Consider the following 12,880-nt stretch of genomic DNA (forward strand, 5'->3'; position numbering starts at 1 on the left):
TCCTTATGGCCGCGGCCATAGCAAAGCAAGTGAGGTACTCGCCTCGGCAAAATCGGCAGGATCTACCCCTGTTCTAATCACATAAAATCCCCAAGTTTCCGTGTATACTTCCGCTCAATACCTGATCACACAAAGCATTCATGATATTTTCAATCAAATATCACCAATAACACATAAGACGTCAGTCGTAGATTGTTATTTTGGAGTTTGCTTGCGAATAAACCGCTGTATTTCCAATGATAAACAATAACAAAACAGTGGGTGAGAGTATGAGGTATTTAATGAAAAAAGTATACAAATACAAATTTTAAAAATATTAAAATATTATTTCTTTTTACAGTGATATCTACAAATTTTATTTTTAAAATATTTGTTATCAACCACTATTTTGAGAATTTGATATAAAATGATTATAAACTAAAATGATTTTCCATCCGTTTAAAAAATAAAAATTTAAAGAGAACTAAAATTTATTGACTAAGAATTGTAACCTGTTCTAGAAATCCAGGTTACACGGATTAACTATGTATGGTTATTGTGGTAAAATCATAAGTCTTTAACTTCGGTGACGATTGAGGTGGTCAGATACGTAAAGTAGAGCACCAAAAGATAGATTCCGTATCCACGAGTGAGTCGAAACCCTCTAAGAGGAATAATGATGGCAGATGAGGCGAGACTAGCTGCAAGGAAGCCCGCAGATACCATGTACTGATGGTACCGATGCTTCAGCTGGCCAAATAAAGCAGTATTAGAAACAAGTGAAAACAATCAACGTAAAGCCACATAAAAAACGATCAATGTAAAGCCACATAAAAACAAACAACGTGAAGCCGCATAAAGACAATTAACGTAAAACTACATAAAAAATCAATGTAAAGCCACATAAAAACAAACAACGTAAAGCCGCATAAAAACAATTAACGTAAAGCTACATAAAAACAATCAACGTAAAGCCACATAAAACGATTAATAAACGTAGTCCAGACCTGGGACTCTCTTTGCGCTCGACATTCTGGTTCGCGAGTCAGAATGTCGAGGGAAAAGAGAGTCCCAGGTCTAGACTAGACCCCGCCTACAGTTTTCTCTGGATAAGCCCCCAGGACTTTTAAGGTATTTGTGTTGTCTCGCAACCGACTAATGTTCTAACCCCCAAAATGGACTTCGTCGTAAATAGTGAACCAGTCATCAAGCTCTAACAACGCACCACTCTCACCTGTACTGGATGCCCCCTAGATACGGACGCAATGGTGCAGGAAATGCCCACCCCAAGCAGGAGATCTGAGCAGTTGTTAAGACGGCCATCTTGCTATCAGCGCAAGAACACATAAGCAAACAATGACCGAAATAGAGTGGATCTAGGGTACGGTTTCGAAAGATTACCCCCTCCTCCTTCACTCCAATCTTGGGCTGCAAATGGAGTTTTCCTTTGATTAAATGCCCCTAGATATCCCTATTGCTGCGTTTTTATACCAAAACGTCCTGGTAAATGGAGCAATTGCATTCTGCCTTAACACCCTTTTTGGTACCGATGAAAGTGCCTTTAGAGATGGGGGTTTTGTGTCTGTGGGAGTGATGAAATAAAATAAACATGATGAAATAAACATGATGAAATAAATAAATAAAAGGATACTCAGCATAGGGCCACCGAAACAAGCACCAGTCGCCATGTTTGGGAAACCCTGCCTGGCCATGGTTGTGTCTGCCACGAGATCTAGCGATGAAATAGAAAAAGTAAGACATGATGGAGAGAGAAGGAACTGTACGCACCTCCCTGCCCACACCCCCCCCCCCCCTCCCCTGTGTACGCGCCTGTAGTTGACATAGTAAGATACGATGGATATCTAACGGTGTAATAGAGGTAATAAGACACGATAAAAATCCATTGTGATGATGTTAGTAAGATGATGATTTGATGAGGAGGAAAAGAGGGATGGTTATGGCGTTGGTGATGTTGGTATGGTGGTGTAGATAATTGACAATGATGATTATGAAGATGGTGATAATGTTGTATTATCATGGGGACAAAAGTGTGCGATGGGCTTCGTTAATGTTGGTATTATAGCGATTATGACGATATAGTGTATAAAAGAACTTATGGTGTTGGCATGACGATTATAATGATTATGGTGTTGGATGATGTACGCGATGGTATTTGTTTATGTTCATAATGATGATCATAATGATTGTGGTGTTGCATGATGTACGCGATGGTATTTGATTGTGTTTGTAATGATGATAATAATGATTATGGTGCTGCATGATGAACGCGATGGTATTTGTTTATGTTCATAATGATGATAATAATGATTATGGTGTTGGATGATGTACGCGATGGTATTTGTCTATGTTCATAATACTGATAATGACTATGATAATCCATAGTTCGTTTTTTTGAAAGATGATCGGGGCTGGCGAGTATGATGTAATGATACTAACCTCCTATGCTATTGCCCCAGGCAAGAAATGTCAAGCCCAGTATGGCATTGCTGAGTCCAAGAACAATCCCAAAACTCTACAAGCAGACAACAAAACAATCAAGGGACAAAAATGCAGTTATGGGTTGTCTTTACGCCTTCTTGTTTAAGGGGGTATAAGACCCTTTGTCAATTTCGTACAAATTCATCATCCTGTAATATACACGGCTGCAACGTATTACATATAAATGACTATAAATAGAAAGCAATTTTTGAACCGATAGAAGTTTTATTTGCTGGGTATTCTGCGAACTATATCAAACGTTTTCCAAACGCAATTTTCTCGCATGCCGTCACTTCTTGAAGATAGCCAGTAAATTCTGAGAGAAGCCGTAGTAACGTCGTGTCTTTAAATTAATGAACGCGATTTCGGAGATTCATGGATCAGCAAATGGCGCTGTTTGCATTGCCATTAGTTTGTTTCTTTGCACGGAACTTAAAAACGCACACCTGTAGAATGTTGACGATTTCATTAGCAGTCACGTAGATCCACACGACCGACACAATAAACGCAAGGTATCCAAACATCTGCAAAAAACAGTTTTTGTGAATCTGACTGCAAAACTAATAGCTCATTTAATAAGCAGTATAAAAGCATCGACAGAATTTGCCACCTAAAACCACTGTCACCAACCTACCTTGTACAACCTACCCAATGACACTTTCGCGGCTTGTACAACCTACACAATGACACCTTGGCGGCTTGCACAAACTACCCAATGACACCTTGGCGGCTTGTACAAACTACCCATTGACACCTTGGCGGCTTGTACAACCTACCCAATGACACCTTGGCGGCTTGTACAACATACCCAATGACACCTTGGCGGCTTGTACAACATACCCAATGACACCTTGGCGGCTTGTACAAACTACCCATTGACACCTTGGCGGCTTGTACAACCTACCCAATGACACCTTGGCGGCTTGTAAAACCTACCCAATGACACCTTGGCGGCTTGTACAACCTACCCAATGACACCTTGGCGGCTTGTACAACATACCCAATGACACCTTGGCGGCTTGTACAAACTACCCAATGACACCTTGGCGGCTTGTACAACCTACCCAATGACACCTTGGCGGCTTGTAAAACCTACCCAATGACACCTTGGCGGCTTGTACAACATACCCAATGACACCTTGGCGGCTTGTACAACCTACCCAATGACACCTTGGCGGCTTCTAAAACATACCCAATGACACCATGGTGGCTTGTACTACATACCCAATGACACCTTGGCGGCTTGTACAACCTACCCAATGACACCTTGGCGGCTTGTACAACCTACCCAATGACACCTTGGCGGCTTGTACAACCTACCCAATGACACCTTGGCGGCTTGTACAAACTACCCAATGACACCTTGGCGGCTTGTACAAACTACCCATTGACACCTTCGCGGCTTGTACAACCTACCCAATGACACTTTCGCGGCTTGTACAACCTACACAATGACACCTTGGCGGCTTGTAAAACCTACCCAATGACACCTTGGCGGCTTGTACAACACATACCCAATGACACCTTGGGGGCTTGTACAACCTACCCAATGACACCTTGGCGGCTTGTTGTGGGTTGTTGTTGCAGTCACAAGCAGTGCCAGCACCACGCACAAAATCAACGTCAAGACCCATACAGAAAACCGGCCCCCGATAAGAACACTACTAACTAGAGAAAAAACAAACAATACATTACATAGATTATAACAAAGGTCAGGCCGGTACCCAGGATTTTTCTTGGGGGGGGGGGGGTGCGAAATCCAAAAAAAGTGGATTTAGATTTTCCTGGGGTGGGGGGGGGGGGGGGGGGGGGGGGAGGGGGTGAGTTCTCAGATAAAAATCTGACCACCCCCCAAAAAAACAAAAAGGGATTTTTTTTTATGCGTTTGCAGTATCTCCACTGGAAGTTTATTGTCGGATTTGGCTACATACCAGAGTGATCTAGCTTATGCTTTGTAGTTTTGTCTACAAATAGCACGTCTATTGAGAACCAAAAGTGGACCTTCAGCCGTTGTGTGAGGGGTGCGTTCGCACCCCCTGCACCCCCCTGGGTACGGGCCTTGAGGTATCAATTTTCCCGCCAAACCCAAAATCAAGCCATGAAAGAACTTGTAACTGAACCTTCGCCTCTCTCTCCTCTTCATGGCCAAAAATGTGAGATAGTAAGGCAGGGCACATGGCAAAACCTCTTATAGGGAGGGATATATTTGGGCGTAATTTCCAAAGAAGGGAGTGAAAAGTCTTCAACTTGGGAGTAGCATGCAGTTCAATTAACGATCTAAACCAATAATCAATATTATGGCGCAACACGAAAATTGGTTGCTCAAGGTAATATGTTTGACTTCGCCATGCTAGTATGCACATTACCTCTAGTTGCTAGGATGCACTCTAGTATGCAAATTACCTCTAGTTGCCAGGATACACTCTAGAATGCATAGTACCTCTAGTTGCTAGGATACACTCTAGTATGCACAGTACCTCTAGTTGCTAGGATACACTCTAGTATGCACATTACCCCTAGTTGCTAGGATACACTCTAGTATGCACATTACCTCTAGTTGCTAGGATACACTCTAGTATGCACAGTACCTCTAGTTGCTAGGATACACTCTAGTATGCACAGTACCTCTAGTTGCTAGGATACACTCTAGTATGCACAGTACCTCTAGTTGCTAGGATACCTTCGAGTTGCACAGTACCTCTAGTTGCTAGGATACACTCTAGTATGCACATTACCTCTAGTTGCTAGGATACCCTCTAGTATGCACATTACCTTTAGTTGCTAGGATACACTCTAGTATGCTCATAACCTCTAGTTGCTAGGATACACTCTAGTATGCACAGTACCTCTAGTTGCTAGGATACCTTCTAGTTGCACAGTACCTCTAGTTGCTAGGATACACTCTAGTATGCACAGTACCTCTAGTTGCTAGGACACAGAACATGGGTCCAGTGATGAGATGGAGCACATTGAGCCACTTGTTCCAGTTCTGGTATGGTTCATCATAATCAATCACAGGAATAGTCACATTAAGGACAACTGCTGCAGGGGCCTGGAAGCAGGAGGTTCAAGTTAGTAGGCCAGAGGCCAAAATGTCATAATCTTTTATTGAGAGTGTAAAAGCTCAACGAACATATAAACAGTGAAATATTTTATGTATAAAATCCCGGAAATACCATCCCGAACTCAATGACTTGAAAATCAAAATAAAACAAACAAAACATAACAGTCATGATTTAGTAGATTTAATATTTTAATTTGAAGATACCTTAAGAATGAGAAAAACTTTATTGAAGATCCCACTTAATTCAAAATCAGCGCTAGTGAAGGGAAGAACCCCACGGACAAGCTTCTGCATAGGGGGAAGATTTGCTGATCGCTTTGGACGATTGATGATTGGGGGAATGTCTATAATGGCATGAGTTACATCTGGAAAAAAGGCAAAGCCCAGGTTAAATAGGGTATTTCAAGAGGACAAAGAGAGCCCAGGTCAGGACTAATGGCACCTCAAATTCATACCTGTCAACTCTCCTGCTTTGGGCGGGAGTCTCAAGATTTTGGATCCCTTCTCCCGCTCTCCTGCGTGGAGCACCAAATCTCCCGCTTTTTTAGCGATTTTTATTGCTTCCGAAAAATTATTCTATAGAAAATCAACATTTTGCATATTTCCTATTAAAATACTTAAAACAATAATCTCCTTACATAGTGCAGTTTATCTAATGCCCTCATGAGATCTATACGTAGATTTGTGCGCAAGAGCTTTCTATAAGGCAAACACCTGCAAGGGTATACCCCTCCCATAAAAAAATAATATACCTCACTCCTCCCCCCAAAAAATATAAAGCCTTGCGATTTTCAGAGGTTGACAAGTATGCAAATTATCTATTCAAAAGCCACCGATTTCAGTGGGCAACTGAATCTTCCAAGTTAAAAAGTCAAAACTGCCATTCTTGTATTCTAACTTCTTATAAAACTTTGCCCACGATGGTGCAATGTCCCAGCAAAAGAAAAAAATCAAAGCAAGAAATAAGAATACGAAAAATACTAGATTTTGAGAATAGTATGCTTCAAACAAGATGGGAAATGGACAAAGATGACGAAAGTTGGTCGAAAATTTTCCTGTGACTTCTGACATGTTGCGACCAGGTCCTGTGTATTGCTAGTGGTTGCAAAAGATCCCTTTAAAATATTGATTTTCTCTCCAAATTTCAAATCATCTTGGAGTTTAAAGATTTACTTTTCTTTCTCGATGTTTAAAAAAAATAATTTTTTGAATCTTTAGAAAAGCTAGCTCCAGTTTTCTCAGATATTTAAAACATGGTTTTTGCCATCTTGGAATTTTTCAGATTGACCATTTGCCACCCTTTATGCTGACATTACATGCTCTGTGTGTGTTAAGAGAGAAATACACCACAGAAACCTTGATAGTCATGAGCTTGATAAATTTGGTGTCAACTCACCATTTTTAGAAAAAAGTGGTGTGGTCTCACTTGGGTTAATTACTGCCTGTCTACAAGCTGGATAATAGGAAATTTTGGTTATTTAACACAAAAACAACCTAAAATCCTGGGGGGACATATGCTTGTCCTATCCCTTAGGGTATAAAAGTGGCCCCATAGGGTGTCTATCATAGGACCCAACCTCCAAAACTACAAATCACATTTTCTGTTTAATCAAATTTCAATCAGTCGATCTCATGTCAACTGTCAACTGAAATAAAACCCAGAAACTTGATAATTCATTTGTTTTATCTGCTATCCCTTAGGGCTTGAAAATCCAGAAACCACACTCATATTTCTATCCCTTAGGGTTAAAATTCAATTTCTCTACAAGCATTTACATTTTTTAGGGGAGTCCTCCCACAAAGCCTAAAAAGTTGCCATGACTTTTCTAATAATGCAAACTATATTAAAATAGCTGTAGTTTTTCATCAATTTATCACCCATAAAATCTAAATCAATTACATGAGTTTTTTGAACTCAAAAAAACAGTCATGATCTTTGATGTCATTCTTTCAAGTAAGTTTTGCTTTTGCAATCTTTTATAAATCTTAGCAATCTTAAATAAAATATAATGTATTCATCATTCAAGAAAGCTTGTAAATGCGCTGAAATTTGTTGCCTATTTGTACACACATATGTGTAGGATGTCAACACTTAGTTTTCCTCCAGAAAGGCTGTGAAGTAGGCTAGTCAATGCTTCAAGGGGAGATAATACAGACATAACTAAAATTTATTGTCTAACCTTCTTCTTGCCTTCTTTTCCATCTTTGGTTCACATAACGGCCAACAATGACAACAACAACATACGCAAAGTAGAAGATAATAAAACCTGAGAAAAAAGAGAACTGTTAAATTTTCAATAAAGTATGTGTGCTCATGAAGAATGACACTTTTAGTTTTTGTCAAGTGATGATATGTTTTAGAGCAACGACCCCGCCTCCCCTCTTATTTTTTAGGAGGTCACATTATTCTGCATATGAATTCAGTATACAACCAACTTCTGGGAGTGGAGGGTAGAGGGTGGAGGGTATCCAATGTCAAGAGATGCATTTAACATATCACCCTTTGGCTGTAGTGTGTAATTACAAAAAAAATAAAAAGGTACGTGAGGGGGGCTTATGCGTCGGCTCAGGCAATGCCACAGGTTTTGCTGTGTTAAAACAGTTTGCCATCAGAGATAGAGGAAATCTAGCATTAGAAATTCTGGGATTAATTTACTACCGATTTCCATGGCATAAAACAATATATATTTTTATTATTTTATAAACACTGTATTTTGGACATTTCCAGGAGTGATGGAGATTCTGAGGTGTGTTTGTGGGGGTGGGTCAGGGCAAGGGGGGCTCTGAAAGTGGTTATGAATCTTATCTGTAATCACATGTTGTTCATTTTTACCTATAGCCTCCAGCATGGTAATTCTTTGCCTATACATAGTAATAAACATCCACGAAACAGCTCCAAGGTAGAAAAGAACATCACGTGTAAACGGACGATTGTTGAGGTGAAAGCCACCAGTGCACAGTGTAACACTCCCAACAACTACTGTTGTTACAAATATACCAGCACCTACAAAAACAAATACAGTGTCAAAACCTGAAGCAGGACAAGCTTAAAGTGGCCTGTTGTTATCAGTTTACTTCCTGTTGATTACGTAACAATATCAGATGATTTTTAAAGGAAAACACAAAAAATATTTCAAAATATTGTGTAAGCAGTGTGTCTATTTGAAGTTTATTTGAGGATGTGTTTGACAATTTAGAGCGGATATCCTGTTAAATAGCATGGATTCTAATAGATTCTATTGTCTTTCGGTTAAGGTTTCTGTTGGCCCTCCAGAAGTAAACTGGTGGCAGTGCGGCTTTAAGGGCTCAAGACACCCCATGCTTTTGTAATTTTTTATCCTAAGACAAAATATAAAACCAACACTTAAGATGGCCATCATTTACCAAATTTAATTGAAATTACTTTCACACACTTTGATATCTCTTTAGGGTGAAAAATTCTTTGAAAAAAAGCTCGCCTTTGTCCTGTTTTCCCAGGAATTTTTCCTCCTAGAGGTCCTGTCAATTTTTATTGAGTGTTTTAACATCAAAATTAGATGTCTTTTCTATTTTTCCTACACAAGCCAGGAGTAAGCTTTACACATGCAATAAAATATATGTGATTATTTTATGCAATGGTGTTCCAACCAATCTTCTATGTTAAAAAAGTAGTAAGCAGTTTGACATGTAGCTGAATATTAACAAAAGGGAAAAGAATTACCAAACAGTGCCTGAATACCAAGCTGTGCTGCATTTGGGTTTTTTGAATGAGCTGAGACTGCTGCAATGGCACTGAAGATATCTGGAGCTCCATTCCCATATGCTAGAAATGTCACTCCCTGGAACAATGATCAAGGATTGACTTTATGTGGAAATAAATGTCCCCCATTTAAAAATATTCTTCCCCTTTAGAGACAATTTTTTTCTCCTGGAGAAAAATTTGTTAGTCTTACTTTATGCCTGTGAGCCCCATCTTCTCAGTTAAGAATGAACTATGTCTGTTGGGTTGCATGTACCAAGGTATGCAGATCTTCATTTCAAGGGCAAGCCTTGACATTCATTCCTTTTATTTGTTCCGAGAAACACATATCATTATAATCTGCTTTTTTATGCTAAATATCATATTGAATGATAAAGGATACTGCAACATTCTGACTTAACCGCAAAGTCTTGGAGATAACAGTTAGTGATGGACAAAAGCTTTAAAAATAAAAGAGATGTAATCATAATCACAACCAACCACATTTCTAATACAAATATATTTGCCACAAATGTGTAATAAGTAACAATGAAGAATTTTCATTTATCATGACATCTGCAATGAAAAACTCACTAGTCATCTGCAGTAATTCCCAACACAATGAACAGAAACAGCATCAATACAAACTGGTAAAAAGAGGAATCCATCAGTTAAAAAATTTTAAAATATGCAATCAAGGCTACAATAAAAAATGATTACAGTGAACCAACATAGCCATGTACAGGACCCGAAATGATCCCCAAAAGTACCCCAACTGATCCTCGGACCTGAAACGATACCGAGGAGTCCCCGAAATCAACCCCAAGGAATTGCGGTAATGGACAAAGGGAAAGCAGAAGACATACTTGCAATTCTCTTCTTAACAGCGACTCGATTTCTAAACAACGTGACTTAAAAATATTAAATTTCAACACAATACTTCTATTTATTACATTGCCCGGCGAGTCCAAAACAAATACACAACTTTTAAATTGCTACTGAAAGGAATACAACAAAAACATAGCACAGCCTTGCTCAGAACAACCAAACTGTTGACCTTCCATCAGACTCTAAGCATTTTGCGGTTCCGACACATGACTCTGACACTATAAATCTTATTTCCGGTAAACAACACCCCTAAAAATTAATATTCATTAGTAAACCAAACATGTATTTCACCACGAAATCCTTGTTCACAAGAGCGAGTATTTACCGACACATTTAGGCAGCCGGTTTGGCCGAGAAGATGGAATGACAAAAGCACACTGAGTAATACACTTGAACAACCCTTCTACTACCGATGCAAAATATTAAAAGGATGTGGCTTTTGTTAAAGGCAATATTATGTGAGTTTTGAATTTCCTCATGTAGTCGTGCGTACATGGCATGATCTCATGATATGATAGGTCTTTTATTCACCGAAAACAAACATGCCAAAAAATAACTTTAAAACATTTCGCTTCCTATGAAAAGCAGCATGTCCTATCTGTAAAGACTTTCTTTTATGGCTTGTTATGTAAAAATGATTTATCCACGCCAGGTTCTTCAAATTACTATCACAAAGAATTGTTAGTTGACCCCAATTTCTGACTCAACCACTGTATTCACCCAGCAGTCGTATATTAAAATCTTAATAATATAGTTTTAGTTAAAGTAAATTTCCTTTTAATAACACAAACAAAGCTAAATGTTTCATATGTTTTTAAAACTGAAAGCCAATCCTTACACATTCCTTTAGTTGTCAATTACTGTAATTCCTTGGGGTTCATTTCCGGGACTCTTGGGGATCGTTTCGGGTCCTGGGATCAGTTGGGTTACTTTTGGGGATCGTTCCGCATCCTGGGATTGTTTCGGGCCCTGGGGTCATTTCGGGTCCTGTACAGCCGTAGCAGGCCTCAAATCATAAGGGGAAGACATGATACAGAAACGTTAAGAAAACAATGGGGGCACAGCCATGCCCCTACTGGTCATTTCCTTATAATTTTTTGGGGGGTGCACATGCCCCTATCACCCCATCCCCTGCTACGGCCCTGACCTATATCAAAATAATTGTGTCAAGTTAAGTTTTCGGTATACAGATGGGAAAAAACAGATGCTGGAATGGTCTCACCCGAGGGTCTTACAATAGCTTTTGAATCCAGTGCAAAATTTTTTCATGAGAGATTTTCATGAGAGATCTCCTGTATAAGGAAGAGGTAGTTTATTGTCCAAATAAATTTTCTGTGATTGCAGAAAAAGATAAAGAAATTAAATATCTGAAACCAGGACCTGTATCTCATAATGATAAATTGGGAAAACATCTAACCACTATAGTCATGTGATCATACCTGACAAACTCCAAACCTAAAACATGTTTTTGCTTATCTGTTTTTGTGTGCATTTGCAGATTTTTTATCAAAGCTGGGATGAAAGGTTTTTTGCCAAAATTGACCCTCAATTGTGTATGTAAATAAGAAAATCATGTGAAATCCTATCTGGGTCCAGTCTGTTGTTTCACAAACATTTTACATTGATTTTAAATGGTGCACCCCCCCCCCCCCCCCCCCAGTAAAATGGTTTCCATGGCTACCTGTACTCACAAGAATGACCAAAGCAAGTGGAATGGCCTTAGGGAGCTTGCAGTAGATAAAATGGATGTACTGAATAAATCCATCCGACAAATCACAGTCACTGTTAGCTTGCACAAAGGCACAACTGTATGACCTGTTGACTTGACGCACGTGGTGGCACTACAATAACAAGAAACTTATCATGATCTCCATTATAACAGTGAGACAAAGTATTGATAGATCTCATTTGTGCATGTGTCTGTCCTCTAATGGATCCACAGATGACATCACAATGTGTCAAGAACAAAAAGTATGCAACTAGACACTGTTGAGTTAAGAGATTTCCTACTGTGTCGCGTTGCATACTTTTTTGTGGCATATAAGTCTTAATTAACCTTTCCTAAAATTAATAATAAGTTTAATAATAAGCAACACAGTACTTATGCACTAGTCATTTGAAACCCCCACCCCCATATGGTCCCGGGGAAGTGTGGGGTTAACATGGGAGTTTAGATTACTTTTGAACGAGAATCTCTCCCGAGGGGTCGGGGTAATTGACAGTTTTGTACAGGGTCAAAGTCTCATCCCCCACCCTTTCCCGGGACCATAGGGGTGGGGGTTTCGATTGACTAGTGCATTTTCGTAACTTATAATCTGCCAATCTGTCACTAAATATTAAATCATACTTCGACCGATGTTGCCGATGTAGGGGAATACACTTGATTCGTCTTGTTGAGTTTCAGGTTTTGAATTTCGCTGACTTGTAAAATACGCCTCAGCGTCCATGAAGGCCGAAGATGAGGGAAAGACTTGTGTCTACGGTTCTCGTTTCCGAGTTCAAATGTTGATCTACGAAATGTGTTCAGACCAATCAGGGAAATGCACAGCAAGATCGTTCGCCCTACAGCTATCATAATAGGTCCGAGATTCTATCTTGTGATCGGAGCTGTTGATTAAAAAGAATTTCAAGTCTCCTCCCATATCATCGATGAGAAGTTGTTTCGAAAGTTTGACTTGGGGGCCTTCCTTGAGCCGTGGGTCTCCATGTCAGCGGGTAAAAACAAGGGGGAG

The 12,880-nt window shown here is 39.6% G+C and overlaps 1 protein-coding gene across 4 annotated transcripts; it reads right to left on the reverse strand.

The window, feature by feature from the left end:
• Nucleotides 1-262: 262 nt before the first annotated feature.
• LOC5502928 (mitochondrial sodium/calcium exchanger protein) lies at nt 263-12,859 on the reverse strand. Of its 4 annotated transcripts, none has more exons than XM_048727004.1 (16): nt 12,496-12,859; nt 11,840-11,989; nt 9,855-9,907; nt 9,664-9,721; nt 9,243-9,360; nt 8,376-8,546; nt 7,723-7,809; nt 6,939-6,995; nt 5,747-5,907; nt 5,398-5,530; nt 4,025-4,146; nt 2,925-3,002; nt 2,437-2,512; nt 1,631-1,711; nt 1,214-1,278; nt 263-729 (listed from the first exon to the last, which is right to left on the reverse strand). In XM_048727004.1, the coding sequence occupies exons 1-16, from the start codon at nt 12,721-12,723 to the stop codon at nt 547-549; spliced, it is 1,821 nt and encodes a 606-aa protein (XP_048582961.1). In that variant the 5' UTR covers nt 12,724-12,859; the 3' UTR covers nt 263-546. The 4 variants fall into 4 exon arrangements, with proteins under 4 accessions (XP_048582961.1, XP_048582959.1, XP_048582960.1 ...); XM_048727002.1 differs by having other exon boundaries at nt 3,959-4,146; XM_048727003.1 differs by lacking the exon at nt 6,939-6,995 and having other exon boundaries at nt 3,959-4,146.
• Nucleotides 12,860-12,880: the final 21 nt, after the last annotated feature.

This window comes from Nematostella vectensis, chromosome 4, assembly GCF_932526225.1.
Source record: "Nematostella vectensis chromosome 4, jaNemVect1.1, whole genome shotgun sequence".
NCBI classification, from domain to species: domain Eukaryota; kingdom Metazoa; phylum Cnidaria; class Anthozoa; order Actiniaria; family Edwardsiidae; genus Nematostella; species Nematostella vectensis.

Coding starts and splice junctions, on each gene's coding strand:
- LOC5502928 (XM_048727002.1), bottom strand. CDS start 12,723: ATGATAGCTGTAGGGCGAACGATCTTGCTGTGCATTTCCCTGATTGGT. Junction 1,279..1,630: donor TTTCGGTGGCCCTATGCTGA/GTATCCTTTTAT, acceptor ACAACTGCTCAG/ATCTCCTGCTTGGGGTGGGC. Junction 730..1,213: donor CTAGGGGGCATCCAGTACAG/GTGAGAGTGGTG, acceptor TTATTTGGCCAG/CTGAAGCATCGGTACCATCA.